The sequence below is a fragment of the Caretta caretta genome, chromosome 1, assembly GCF_965140235.1.
Source record: "Caretta caretta isolate rCarCar2 chromosome 1, rCarCar1.hap1, whole genome shotgun sequence".
Lineage (NCBI taxonomy): Eukaryota > Metazoa > Chordata > Testudines > Cheloniidae > Caretta > Caretta caretta.
The window spans coordinates 292,004,253-292,019,477 of NC_134206.1; the positions used below are offsets into that span (position 1 = coordinate 292,004,253).

Sequence of the window (15,225 nt, forward strand, 5' to 3'; positions counted from 1 at the left end):
CTGACTCCTGCACCCCACCACATACCCCCAGCTCTGACTCCTGCACCTCCACACCTACCCAGGCCCCCCATTCCCTGACTCCTGCAACCCCCCCCCCCCACACACACACATCTCCACCCTGAGCACCAAGCGGGAGCTCCTGCACCCCCCCGCCGCCATTCCCTCCTGCACCCCTCACACCAAACAGGAACTGCCCCAGGTAAGAGCTTCACATCCCAACCTCCTGCCTCAACCCTGAGCCCCCTCCCTCACCCTAGCTCCTGGCCAGAACTTGCACCCCAATGTTTTTTTACATTTTTTTTTAATCAAGCGCTCTTATCCAAAGTGCTTTACAACAGTTAGCTAACGGCTCCCACGCAGTAACAGCCGCAGCTGCCAGCAGCAGTCAGCCAGCCTGGCAGCAGGGACCCATAGGTGGTGGTGGTGTCCTTGCTTCTCCCTCTGCAGGCCCGGGGTAGGCTGCCAATGCCCCCCGCAGCAGCCTAAGGGAGTCATTGCTCCAGCCACCAGCAGGGAAGCCCAGGGAGGCCAACAGAAGGCCAAAGAGGCCAATAGAAGCTTGTCTGAGCTTTGATTGACTGATGCTACGTCCAGTAGGAGTCTTTCGTGCAACCAATAGGCGTTTAGCATGATTAAGCGGGCGTCCCTTCCTGCGGAGGGGGTGACGTGAGGCTGGAGCGCAGGCGTCCCTTCCTTTTCTGGGTGGCAGCGAGCGAGGCAGCACTATGAAGGCGTCGGGCACTGTAAGCGTGGCGCGCCGGGCCTAGCGGGTTGCGGCTGGGCGGCCTCGGCCCGGGTTTGGGGGTGGGGAAGGCTCGTCACTGGTACTCGGGCCGTTCTGGCGGGTCCTGCCCGTCCGGTTCGCCGCATCTTTTCCTCAGGGAGCGAGCGGCCAACATGGCGGCCGCCAAGAACGTGAGGCTGGGGAGGCCGCGCAGAGCGGCGCCGCAGCCAGCAGGCGCCCCCTTCGTTGGGGCCGGCCTCAGGCGCCGGGTTACGAGAGGCGGGTCTGGGTTCGTCTCTGCGCAGGCCGCGCGTGCCCCAGACGCTCCCCCTTCAGGTCCCGCAGACCGCGGCCATGCTCTGAGACCTGGCGGGAGCGCACGGCCTGGCCGGGCCAGGACCTAGGCAGCCGGGTCTCGGGGCCCCATAATCGCGGCTTTCTGGTTAGAGCGAGTGCCGCAAGGGGCTCTGACCCCATTGTACAGCGCGCAAAGCCTGAAGGCCGTTGCTCTTCCTGAGTGATGCTCTCCGCGGGGAATAAGAGGAGCCGAAGCGCTTGTGGAAGCGAAGGGTCTGGCGAGATCCTGTAGGAGAGCTGGACTCGGCCATAGTGTTTATTGTCCGTGGGACTCTCAGCTGTAAGCTGCTTCCCTCAGCATTGCTGTCTGCAGTAGCTGGGGGCTTCCTACATCACTGCTTATGCGATCTCGCGCCTCGCTGTAGGGCTAAAACTGTCTTGCTTTTGCCTCTGAACATTGGAGGGTTTTTTCATTCTCTGTCTCTCTCGTTTGTAGCTGAGGGAGTACAAAGTTGTTGGGCGATGCCTTCCTACTCCTAAATGTCCGACACCACCCCTTTATCGGATGCGTATCTTTGCTCCTAATCATGTTGTTGCCAAGTCCCGTTTCTGGTACTTTGTGTCTCAGCTGAAGAAGATGAAGAAGTCTTCTGGAGAAATTGTGTACTGTGGACAGGTATGGTCTTAAAAAGAAAAAAAAATACGTGGTCTTGGAAATTTTGGGGATTTTAGATGTTTTTATATATTGGAATGGAATTATTTATAAAAGAGCTTATCATGTCACTGACAGTGAAATTAAACTTTTCATCTGTCACATTTTGTGTACCTGAAAATCGAACTTCTACTTTCCACAATAATTAGGAACCATGAATATTTTAAAACTAAATGCATTAGATCAGCCTTGCAAAATCATGACAGATAATCCTTAGACATAATCTACGCCACTGCTGGTCCCTTCCCCACCTCCAAAAAATACAGTAATAGAGAACTAATATTTTATTTCCTGCTTAGAAAATACTTGCTCTAAGGTCTGTTTTCAAGACTGGTTTCATTTTTAAGTGGTCAACATCATAATTGTAAAACCGTTCCCTGGTTTACTTTGGTATATGTCAGATTTGAGATTCGTCTAAACCTTCTAATTCTAATCTGTTTTGTAATTCTATACCATCCCTGTTGCAAAGTCCATGATATTAAAATGAAATTTTCTTTTTGTAAAACATATTTTCATCATTGGCACACTCTCTCTTACTCCTCTTCCCTCAATTGGAATTTTAAAAAGTAACTGAAACAATTAGATTTAATCTGATTTTTTTTTTTTTTTAATAAAATCTAAGTTTTGGGGCTAACCTGATAATTGAAGCATAGTTTTCAAAAGTGACTAGGGAAAGTCATGCTGAAAGTAACAGGGACTTGTACTCCTAAATTACTCTGTGTCTCTGAAAAATCTGTCCTCCTCCCTTTGGAAAGCTGCTTACTTACCTGGGTAGAAAAATCTACTCACCTACCCTTTACCATGATTGATGACCAAAAAAAAAAATGATTGTGTGTGTAAAAACAAAAAACTCCCAAGATGATAGAATTCTGCAATATGCTTCAACTAGAAGTTTAATGTGGTGTTCTCCCAAGCTGCTGTTTTATTATTCAATACACAGTGCATCAGTGAGGTAATGTTTTTATCTCTGGTTCTTTCTTCACTTTTATAACCTCAGGTATTTGAAAAGTCCCCTTTGCGGGTGAAAAACTTTGGTATCTGGCTACGCTATGATTCTCGTAGTGGAACCCACAACATGTACAGGGAATACAGGGACTTGACAACTGCTGGTGCTGTTACACAGTGCTGTAAGTAAATATTTGTTGGAACAAAGAATAATCTTTTAACAGTAGTATGTGTAAGATCTCATGCAGCATTTGAGAAATTGAAATAGAAAGATATATAGGAAAACCTTGGTGAAGGTGGTGACTGCATTCAAATAACAGTACAACTAGATTCTTTGAAAAGCAAATTAAAATGGTTGGAACTATTTGAACACCAGACTAGTAGTGATTGCTGGAGACTTTCCCCCAACCAGTATTTCTTATTCTCTTAAACCTCTTTTGAACATACCCTTCTGAAACTGTTTATGCTTAGCTTCTGCAAAAAAAAAAATTTTTTTTAATTTTTAGTAAAATTAAAGAAGCTGTTTTGGTTATACAGTTGTGTAAAGTTCTAGTTTGATGCTCTTCCAGTTCAGGTTATTTCTTGCATCATACTTGAGTGCTCAAAAATTGTTAAAAATAAAAATTATTGGTTCCTCGGAAAATATTTTTGGAAGAATCACTAAGGCTCACCCTTCTTTTTTGCACAACACTTAATAGTATTTTGGACTTGATTACTTTTTAATGTTCTTGTTGAAGTCTTACAAGCACCAAAGTGAGGAAATTCAGATATATTTCATTTGGCCATATCATAGAATATCAGGGTTGGAAGGGACCTCAGGAGGTCATCTAGTCCAACCCCCTGCTCAAAGCAGGACCAATCCCCCAATTTTTGCCCCAGATCCCTAAACAGCCCCCTCAAGGATTGAACTCACAACCCTGGGTTTAGCAGGCCAATGCTCAAACCACTGAGCTATATGGAGCATATTAATACTTTATCATCCATGCCATGTGGAAAATACCTTTATGTTTTGTAATGGAGTGAATTTTTGCGGGAAATGAATTGCCTGAAATCTTTTGTATAGAAGATAACTGGTGTGTTGGCCAAAAAGACCTCATACCCTCTGTTTACAAAGGGTCACAAGTAGACCTTAAGTGTGAGCCGGTACGACATCGTGCATCAACTATGGGAAAAGGACTGAGACTTTTTCCATTGGACCATATGAACTGGAACCATAAACTCAATTTAACATTAAATCCCACCAAATGAGGGTAAATCCATCCTCATCATCGTATCCACTTGTTATACTCCACACATGAACGTAGCCATTATATGAACAACATACCCCCATATCTCAATGTCTGTACTTTGTTTGACCTGTTAAACTTTTACCCCCAATCGGGGAGACTGCATAGTATGTATTCCTTACGCCAACAGTTCCTAAACCGAATTTCGCACCCCTTGATAATCTGTACCTTATTCCCTGATATCCAGAAACTTCTATGCTTAAACTCTGTACCGTTTTCTTTTTACTTCAACATCTTAATAAAATTATTAAATCTGATAGACTAATGATCTGTTGTGTTGAGATATCTGGGGCTACCTCAGATTCCATGTGCAGTTACTATAGTGGGTGATATTTTTTTCATTCTCAATATAACATTACTAGTGCATTTTAATTTGTGTTTAAAACACTTTGCACACAAAAACCCAAAGAATATTATTTTTAGTAATAGTGTTCTTGTCATGTGTGCAAATATCATATGTACCTTGTCGCCTTTCAAGAGCTGACATGCTTTTGAAAGTGAAACTGAAGGTCCAACATAAAACTTTCTGCATATTCTCTGTTAAATTAACTCATTTTATCAAATTAAGTTTTAAACTCAGCAGTTTACTATTCTATGAGTATTTTAGATATCTAATCTGGTTCAAGCAATATAGTTAAGAGCTTGGTCAGAATTCCTTGAATGCCCATCTTACATCTGAGTTGTAAACTCCTGAAAGCTGAGGATTTATATGGAAATGTGTGTTTTGCCTTTGAGAGCATTGTAGTAGGCACAATAATATGGTGAGATAGCAATGTCTTTTGAAACTGGTAATTAGCACTTGAGATCCTGGTATCCACAGAATTACTGAACAAAAAGGTTAAACTGTACTTAATGTTGTGTATGTGGTTTATACATGATGAGCACCAATAATTGGAGCCCTTGCTTTGAGGTATAAAGATGGCTTCAGATTTCTTTGAGAATCTATTTCAAATGTGAACCTTCAGGTCTATCAGTCCCTTGCATATTTCTTGTATTAATCGAGGACTTTGAACAGTGCTAAAGTTAGTGACTTTTTTAAAAAAGCTAGAAACTTGGGGTTGTTATACTTAAAGAATAACTCAGCCATTTGAAAGTATGGAAATAGTTATTGTACCCAACTTACATTGTCCAGTATTCCATAATTTTAAGTATAGCTCCTGATTCACTGACTTCTTGCCCAAAAAATGTGGACTACACATGCAGAATTGTACCTTTTTTGAAGAATTCTGGTGTATGGGGGAGGTGTCAGCACCTGACTTATAATGAAAAGCTTCAGTAGAGACTGTTGCTCCTCTGTTAATAATCTTCCTGACTAGAATAACTGTAGGGAAAGTATAGGAAAAAATGTATTACCAAGCTGCAGTTTCAATTATACTATGCAAGTCAGCTGTTAAATATAATATGCAAGAATAATGAATTTCATAGTAAGGACCTCTGTTTAAGAAAACATGCTACATGTAAGCAATTTCAAACTGCACAGTGGAGATGAAAAAATATTGTGAATTGTGTTGTTTAAAGTAAATGAGATAATGTTAACATAACCCTGATGTTACAGACCGTGATATGGGTGCCCGCCATCGTGCTCGTGCTCACTCTATTCAGATCATGAAGGTTGAGGAGATTGCTGCTAGCAAGTGCCGTAGACCTGCAGTCAAGCAATTCCATGTAAGTGAAACAAAGTAAAACAGTGGTTGGTGGTGCTCATTGTAACACACAAGATGAGACAAAATCTCTTACCTAGAAGTTTGCACTAAGTTTACAGGATGTACTATGCCGATTAAAAATACAGAGTGTTGCATTGCAGTCCAACAATTATTTTATATAGCAGAGATGTATTGAGTCAAACTTGCATGTATGCTGTTGTAACTTGGAATCATGGGTCCTTTAGTGCTAGAACTAGTTGAGTGAAACTACTGATCAAAATCAGTTTGATTTCTTTCCGTACTCACGTGCTGTGAGTGAGCTGTTTTAAGTACAAAAAGTACATCTAGTCTTACAGCTATGCTGAAACAGGCTTATTTCAATATAGTTATCTTAACTTGCAGAAAAGGCAGCTCTGTATAGAAAGGTGTTAGTAGTTAGTTATGTCTTATATTTGTATTACCCAGGACCTCATTGTGTGAGGTGCTGTAAAAACACAGAATAAAAAGACAGTCCCTTCCCCCAAAGAGCTTAGAAACAGGAGCCTTCAGTTGTTTCTAGCTTCTAGTAACCCTGATCCATGGAAATGCTTGTTGCTCTGATATCTAATACAGATTAGATATGAAGGTTAGAAGTTGAACTTTCTAATTCACTTATCGTGACTTATTTTTCATAGTGTGTGTATGACCTGAGATAATTGCAAGATCGATATAAATGAAAACTAACACTTTCTCCCTTACAGGATTCGAAAATCAAGTTCCCTCTGCCACACAGAGTTCTGCGTCGTCAGCACAAACCACGTTTCACCACCAAGAGACCAAATACATTCTTCTAAGTGCAAGAACATTCTGTTTGCTCTGTGTTACAATAAAATTCTTATTGGAAAGCTCTTTGACTCTAATTTGCAAGACCTAGTTTTGAAGGAAATGCTGCTTAGAACACTTACTACTGCATGGACAGCCACGGGAGGGAAGAAGTTTTAAACTCCAACTGAGAGGCTTGTTGCTGTAGTTCTATAACAGTTTTGCATCTTAATTTTTCTTCATGTGAAAGCTGCATAAGTATGAATATAGAGGCATGTGTAGTTCATAGTTAAAGCTGCTTTGAGCTTTTCAGTCTAAGGGATTTTAATCCTGCTTTGTTGTGCACTTGGTTAATGACTATTAGGCTTTGTATACACTACCACTTTATAGTGCTGCAAGTTTCAGTGCTGTAAAGTGCACCAGCGCTGGGAGTGCCCCTTGCTGGTGCCACGACTAGACAGCCACGTTCCTAGTGAAGATATGCCCTTAGTGTCAACATTTATTGTGCACGTCAATGAAAACTTACAAAAATTTATAATACTTTTCAACAGACCCTCATCCCTGGAGTTAACAGCCTTGCCTATTGGTTGTTGCTTGCATATTGAACCTTTCCAATGTTCTAAAATATATCTACACTTTCAATATTTAAAACATACTCGGCCACCCACATCTGCTTCTCACCACTTATATAATCAAAAGTTATTCCCACCCCATACATTCCTTCTGTCTCTTCCTTCAGCTGTCTCCTGTGGGGAGAAAGTCTTCCAGTATGTCTGGAATGTCCACAAATATGGGCCAAGTGGGGAAGAAAGAATTAGGAGTTGAGAGTCCCTCAAAGAACACCTTACAACTTTCTGTTGTACATATAAAGCACTCGTGTCTGTATTGATTCCATGTACAGAAGGAAAGGAATGGTCTTGTGACCTTGACCAAACTACTTAGACCTTTAAAGATAAATGCTTGCACTTTTAATGTCAGCCAGAAAACATCAGACAGCTGAGACAGCACTGGTGTTACAGGGTGCTGAATTTCTGGCCTACAGTACCTGAATGGACTAGAGCACAGTAAACATGCATAAGTGACAACGGTCACGCTGCACAAAGGGGAAAAAAGCTGCTATTTGCAGCCCAGGCTTTCAAAAGATTCTCAGTGACTAGTCTGATTTACAATTAGTGCCTTTCTTCCAACTGATGCTGTTTTACTGCAACTCACTTGTTCTGGGTGCTTTCTCTGCATGCTCATACACCTGATTTTATCTGGATTAAACCTGTGCTCAATCTCATTTATGCTGGGACATATGACCTAATATTTAAGGATTAAAGTGTAAGATACAAAACTATTATCTTTATGGAAAGTTTGTTTTGAAACAAAATGGAAACTGGTAATTGACCAATTGGAGTTAACAATTGAGTGACAGTTGTTTATAAACTTCAATCTCAACATAGGATATGCTACTGCAGCATCCTGGATCATGGTAACTACTTTGCATTATGTACTTTAAGTATGACACAAATCCCCTTTCACGCTAAGAAGCTCAAACTGGGGAAATGTTAACTATGTAAAATCATAATTTGAAAATTGCATACATCCTACATTAAACTGTCTCACTGAAAATAACAGTATGTTATTCTGCCCTGCTACTAGGAGTAAACTATACTACATCAGCTAGAATTAGTCACTATATCATAAGAAAGGCCTGAATACAGCTCCTAATCAAGCTACATGGGCCTGGACACTACAAACATATCAGTATAACTATGTTGTTATGGTATGTGGAAAATCTACACCCCTGAGTAATGCATTTATACTAACCTAACTTCCAGTGTGGATAGTGCTATGTTGACGGGAAGACTTCTGTTATCAACATAGCTACTGCCTCCTGAGGAAATGGAGTACCTATGCCAATGGGAGAAGCTCTCCTGTTGGCATAGGTAGCGTCTTCACGAAGTGCTACAGCGGGGCAGCCGCAATGCTGTAACTGTAGACAAGTGCTTAGTACCATCGTGTCCTCTCTTTCCTTCCTCTAGGGATGGGCATATTTCCAGGGTTCCTGGACTGTGCATTGCATAACTTTTAAAACATGATTCTTGTAGATCCACGCTGATCAAATCATACAGAGAATTGAACTGTCCCACCTCTGAAAAAATTTGGGACATCTCCTACTCCCAATTTGCTTTATCATAATTTTAATGAAGTCCTAGGGGACTTGCTGTTATGTTAGTATAGGTCTGAAAAATCAACAAACACTGCAGCAAGTTATATTACATTGGCAACAAATGTAAGTAATAAGTTTTCACCTGCTGTAGATGTAGTGGAACCTAGTGCCTCCCTATTTGCAATTTATGTGACCAAATCCCTGAATGAGTATTTAGGGAAAAGTGCAGCAGTGTATGCAATTGTTTTCTTAGTAGGAACACACTATAACATGTTTCACTGAGGAGGAATATTTTTAAAAGATCTGTTGATAGGGTATTTTTGTCAAAAATAGGAACGGAATGAGGTGTATGTTTTCACCATACTTTAATGGACTCAACATGCTTATCACACAAGTCCCATTTATTTCATGATTGTCAGACAATTTAATGTAACTTGATTTTTTAAATTCATGTCTGGTCAAATTCTGATAGCATATTATTGCACAAGTTGTGCAATGGGACTACTTGTAGAATAAGATGCTAAGGTGATCAGAATCTGGTCCACATTAATGAGTATAACAAGATCTTTGTACAAGTTGACTGTTGAGAAACATGAGCCATTAAAATAACTTCATGTGATAGTGAATGCAAATACAATTTTAATATAAATTATTTACTTTAGTTTATCATGCTTGCTTTAGCAGAGCAAAGAATAAGGACACCTCTTTTTTGTCACCCAAGTTACAGGAAAGCACCCATCAAGACTAAATGATTTTTACCTCAAGTGGAGAACTGTAGATTGATACATTAAATGTATTTATCAGATTTGTGTGTTCACCTTCAGCATTTTAAATCATTAGGTGGCACTTAGAACATTTAATTTTATTCTAGTAATGTACATTTTAAGATTTTTTTTCTCTAGTATACTTCCTGTTATAGTGAACTAGGCTGTGGTGTGATGCTTTATTCAAGCCCAAGACTACAGCTGTTTTCTTTGCTATGAAAGGCTGCATCTGGCTCAAGAGCCATGAGTTGAGCAGTATTAGTCTAACTAGCACAAAATGTGTATTTTATTTGCTTGACTAGTTTTTTTGGGATAGCCTTGATTAGATTACCAGATTTATGGATGGGTAATCTGACATTTCCATCAGTAAATGAGACATTAGTAGAGAACAGTGCTGTTGAAACATTTCTTCTCTAGGCCACAAGATTTTTGAAAGCCACGATTATATTTTTAGATTCTTATTTGGTATAGTGAGAAAAAAATAAGGGGGAGATTTTCTAAGGAAATTAGGCACACAACTCCCTTTGAAATTTGGGCACCTAGATCCAGATCTTGAAGGTATTTAAGATCCTAACTTCCATTGATTTCAATGGAAATTAGGAGCCAATATACCTTTGAGGACCTGGGCCCTAATTCCCATCTGTACCTTTGCAAATCTTTCTTGCATATCCAAACTCTATTCTTAATTCATTAGTACATTCTCATCAGAATAGGTAAGAATTTATGGCTGCATCTTATTAACATCAATAAAACATAGGTGGAAGTCTCTGCATTGACAGTATTATGCAGCCTTTATGGATTCAAGCTCTTTAAAAGTATTTTTGCAACACTCTGAAAATCTAGGTTGCTTATGCCACAGGGTTAAAACTTTAATATATTTTAAAGTAGTTATTATAGTCAGACTACTATTACCTGATAGCACTGATGATTCAAGTAAATTACATGTATGAATATCCCTCAGTTGCTACTAGTTCAGATGCTCAAGTCTCTATTAGTATGAATATTGTATTTCTTTGTAAATCAATAGAATGCCTATTATAAATATTGGCTTCTGTGGTAACTGAGTAGAATTCAACACCTTTGAAAACATAATTGTTAGAGTACTATATTATTGGTTTTGCAGAGTCTTGTAGAGCTAAGCCTTTTTACAAAAATTAGCTCCTCACATAATACAAAAACTCTCACTGAACAGGCTACATTAGTGGCAGCCTCTTTCCACTACTTCCCATAGTATGAGATTTGTGTAGTAATAGCTATGACCACAAGGAGATGCAAGGAAATGACAAAAATCCAGTTTATACACTTCGGCCCCAATCCTGTAAACAGTTATGCATATAAGTAATGTTACATGTCTGAATAGTCTCAATTCATTGGGACTACTTCCGTGTGTAAAATTACTTGTGTTTGTAGGATCAGATTTTCAGAACTGCTGCTAAGCACTCTGGAGCTGCAAGTGACGAGCACTTCTGAAAACCAGGTTCTGTAATATAAGTTACTTGAGCTTGAGGTTCTGCTCTTGGGGTTCTTGCAATCTATAATAGTGTGTGGTATCTGAACTGCCAGCTGCCTAAATACTTTGCAACAGGAACAAACTAAACACAAAAATCAAGATAATTTAAGTAGCAGACTGAAACTGTCACACTTCACATACACAGGTACATATGACTTTTCAGAGAGCAAATTGCAGTGTGGCTATTTGAACTCCCTCTCTAGAACAATTTCATTTTACTCAAGAAAAATGATCCATATGGAACTACTGATTTGAAAGTTTCAGAATAACTTCCCCTTTGAGTAAAAAAGAAAATCAGTTAAAAATACTCCTCTGATAAAGTGGGAAAAGCTGATTTTTTTTCACCACTTTAGAACACATGGAAACACAAGGCAGACTTTCAACTAGAAACAGGCTACAAGATTACATTGTGATAAGAAGGAACTGAAGAGTTACAAGAACCACATTTAATCAGAACATCAAGGAGCAGGAGCAACTAGGAAAGAGTTATATAATTGCTTTACATAATTTGGCAGAACGTTGTAGGTCTGGATCACTACACAATGCAGTGACTTGTGACAAATGTCTTGAGACTCGAAAATGCAGTTGCCAGTGAGAATTCAAATTCTGCTGGTTTAATTATAGTCAAAACAATAGATGGATCATTTTAAAACTAAATACCTGAAACATTTATTTCATGTCATGCATTATTGCTTACCCGTAAGCATTGTAATGATTCCAGCAGACATTTGTGCCACAAATTACACAGATTTTGTATTGTTATAGTCAAATCATGCTAGTATCACAATAAATACTACGGCAATCTCATCCCATTATTCCTCAAGATGAAAAGACAACAAGAAGTCAAGAACATGGTAAAATATTAGTTGATTCTATTTGCATTGCCCATCTATGCTCCTTCAGTCACCCATTGTCCCATGCCAGATCTGGGATCAGAGAAGCTCCAGTTGGTGCTATTCTTCATAGTACAATTTTGAGGAATAAAAGGTACCCACTGTGACCTAGCTACCGCTTGGTGCAAACTGGCAGCAGGCACAGAGGGTGCATTGAATTTTACAGGTATCCCTTAGGTTGGATATCTGCATAATAGTTTAGCAAAGCATAGCATGTCAGGTCTCTGCCAAGAGCCCACTGATTATCATAATCACTGCAAAATATATGTACAGATCATAATTAAGAAGTTATTGATCTATATGGAAAATTATGCTCTTAAGGTTTTGGAGTTAAGGCAGGTCACCAGGAGGTGACTAACAAAGAGGCACATTGATGGTTCATTACTGTGTGTCAGCAACTCTTGTCAGGACTGACAGACTCACTACACTTTACACTCTGTTGTGATGTTATATATACCCAAAAGATGGCAATATATCATTGGAAAACTAATAACTCACTGATCATTAATATTCTTGCATAATGTATATATGTGGTGTGTACACCAAAAGTTATGGGTATGTGCTAAAATTATGTTCTTAAAACATGTTTGGCAAGCAGTGCATAAGCTCAGTCCCCATATACAATGAAATGTGTATTTTTTTGTCTGACCAGCCTGGTCATCAGGCAGAGAGAATTTAGGTACCTTTACATAAAAGGTAAACAAAACCATCAGCCTAGTAAGTGTGGAAGGGGGTCTGAACCTCAAATAATAAGCAATAGAATCAACTGATTGTATACACTTTTACTGTATTATAAAAGTGTATCAAGCAGCATCTTTTCTGAAAGCTTGTGACATATTACATGATCAATATCGTTTGAAATATATAATATATATATAAACATTATACAAGGAATTATGGATACTTACTGATATTATGCTTTAAAGTCTGACCAAACAAAAGGTGAAACAGGTTTTCTCCCAGACAGGAGGGAAGGTAATATTGTGGAATCAAAACAATGGAAGCCCAATTTACAGACAAATCAGTAGGGAGATGGAAAGTCCACAGGAAGGGAAGAACAAACAGCATGAGGTCATCCTGCCTCTTGAAACAGAGTCAATGAACTCTGAGAAATATAAGGGGAAACAGAGCCATTTTGGCATCTTTCACCTAGGAAGACAAGGGAAACCAGAGCCTTGTACTTCCAGGGAAGATCCTGACTGAGTGAAAGTCAGCTGTGGTTGCAAAGCGGAAAGATTGGTAAGTAATCTACCTTGAATAAAGACGGTAGCTTGTTAAGTTACATCTTTACCATTAGAAAGTGTATTTTTACTTTTGTTTGCTTCTAACCATTTTGTCTTTATCCCTTGTACTTGAATTTACTTAAAACCTCTCACTTTTGATTAAATAAACTTGGTTTTACTTATAATCTCAACCAGCCCAGTCCCTATGTTTGAATTGAAGTGATTGTCAACTCCAGTTAAAGGTATCAAAAGAATTGCTTATGGTAGAGACAAAAAATGTTTACATTAAGTTGCCTGCCCCTGAGGATGGATTAATGTAAAATTGTTTGCTAAAGTATATTTTCTACTGAAGTGCCTAATCCAGTTTTAGCAGTCACTTCAGTTAAAAAAATGGAAAACTAAATATATCCCATAGACAAAGACTCAAGTTCCTGGGCTGTCAGGCTGAGCCTGGGTGAGGAATAGTATAGCTCAAAACTGGTAAACAAAAAAGTAAACTATTTTATGGACCCGACCAAGATGATGGAGTATCTGGCATGGGCCTCCTATGTGCTTTTGTCTCTTTAAAGGGGCAGTGACCCTTATTATTACTCCAAGTGTGCTAGGAGAGGGCTGGACACTTCAGGGCAGATGGTTTGGGGGAAATTTGGGACTGAGAGTGTGTTGGGGACACCCTGCAAGTAGCAAACCAGGTGGGGCTGTTGTGTTGTAGGCAGGCTGCTTGGGTCAGAGACCTGAACTAGGGCTGCACAGCACACAGCCACTCAGGGAATTGCATACTTGCCTGCTCGCTATTAGTGTCTGGGCTGTGAGCCACAACGGCAGACCATTTAAGGCTGTAGGGTCACAAGAACATAAGAACGGACATACTGGGTCAGACCAATGGTCCATCTAGCCCACTGATTCTCAAACTTTTGTACTGGTGGACCCTTTCACATAGCAAGCTTCTGAGTGTGACCCCCCCCCCGTTATTAATTAAAAACACTTTTTAAGATATATTTAACACCATTATAAATGCTGGAGGCAAAGCAGGTTTGGAGTGGAGGCTAACAGCTCATGACCCCCCATGTAATAACCTCATGACCCCCCGAGGGATCCCGACTCCCAGTTTGAGAATCTCTGATCTAGCCCAATATCCTGTCTTCCTACAGTGGCAAATGCCAGGTGCTTCAAAGGAAATGAACAGAATGGGGCAATTATCAAGTGACCCATCCCCTGTCATCCAGTCCCAGCTTCTGGCAGTCAGAGGTTTAGGGACACCCAGAGAATGGTGTTGCATCAAGACTGGGTGGGGTCTTGAGCTGGTTTTGTGTTGTATACTGAACCCAGCCCTTGTTGCTGCCAACTCTGACTGGCAGAAGGGTTACATCTGTAATAAAACTGAAGGGGGTAGAAAGATGACTCAGGACATCTAGGTTCAATTTCCAGCCATAACAGATTACCTGTATTGGTTTGGGTAAATCACTTAATATCTCTGTGCCTCAGTTCCCTGTAAAATGAGATGACGATTCTTTCTCCCACCATTTGTCTATTTAGATAGTAAACTGTTTGGGGGTAGAGACTGTCTCTTACTATTTGTATTTACAGAGGCTTGCATAATTCAACTTTGCTTGAGGCTCGTAGGTGCTACTGTAATACAAATAATAATGTTGTTGTTTGATAATGAGAATTCTAAAAATTGCAATTATTCTTCCCATGCAGGAACACTTACTATGTGCCATACAAAGCAGTAGGAGGCCCATGCCAGATACTCCATCATCTTGATCGGGTCCATAAAATAGTTTACTTTTTTGTTTATCAGTTTTGAGCTACACTATTCCTCACCCAGGCTCAACCTGACAACCCAGGAACCTGAGTCTTTGTCTATGGGATTTACCGCAAGGAGAAAAAATATTGTTCTATTGTTTCTATTTAACCTTTGCACATACACAGGATTTGAGTCATTTGCCTTGGCCTTCAGAGTGCTGTACATGGTAGACAGCCACTTGCCTGGGCATTATGTTTTGATGTTGGATGATAACTCCCTACATCTCTCTCGTCTCAGAATGTAATTTATTTGTACTAGGTTTGCTCTTGTACACACTTTCAACTGTACTTCGCCCTTGTGTGGCATTTACAGTATATTTAGTTTTCCATTTTTTTAATTGAAGTGACTGCTAAAACTGGATTAGGCACATCAGTAGAAAATATACTTTAGCAAACGATTTTACATTAGTCCATCCCCAGGGGCAGGCAACTTAATGTAAACATTTTCTGTCTCTACCACAAGCAA

At 39.9% G+C, this 15,225-nt stretch overlaps 1 protein-coding gene and 1 non-coding gene across 2 annotated transcripts; both read left to right on the plus strand.

The window, feature by feature from the left end:
* The first annotated feature begins 628 nt into the window (after positions 1–628).
* Positions 629–6,491, plus strand: RPL18A (ribosomal protein L18a). The gene is made up of 5 exons (XM_048835927.1): positions 629–743; positions 1,518–1,697; positions 2,731–2,860; positions 5,520–5,629; positions 6,348–6,491. Exons 1-5 carry the CDS (start codon positions 726–728, stop codon positions 6,438–6,440), a joined length of 531 nt encoding a protein of 176 aa, XP_048691884.1. The 5' UTR covers positions 629–725; the 3' UTR covers positions 6,441–6,491.
* LOC125630754 (small nucleolar RNA SNORA68) lies at positions 4,353–4,484 on the plus strand. The gene has a single exon (XR_007354792.1). It is a non-coding gene; the product is annotated as a small nucleolar RNA SNORA68 (small nucleolar RNA).
* Positions 6,492–15,225: the final 8,734 nt, after the last annotated feature.

Coding starts and splice junctions, on each gene's coding strand:
- RPL18A (XM_048835927.1), top strand. Junction 1,698..2,730: donor AAATTGTGTACTGTGGACAG/GTATGGTCTTAA, acceptor TTATAACCTCAG/GTATTTGAAAAGTCCCCTTT. Junction 2,861..5,519: donor TGGTGCTGTTACACAGTGCT/GTAAGTAAATAT, acceptor CTGATGTTACAG/ACCGTGATATGGGTGCCCGC.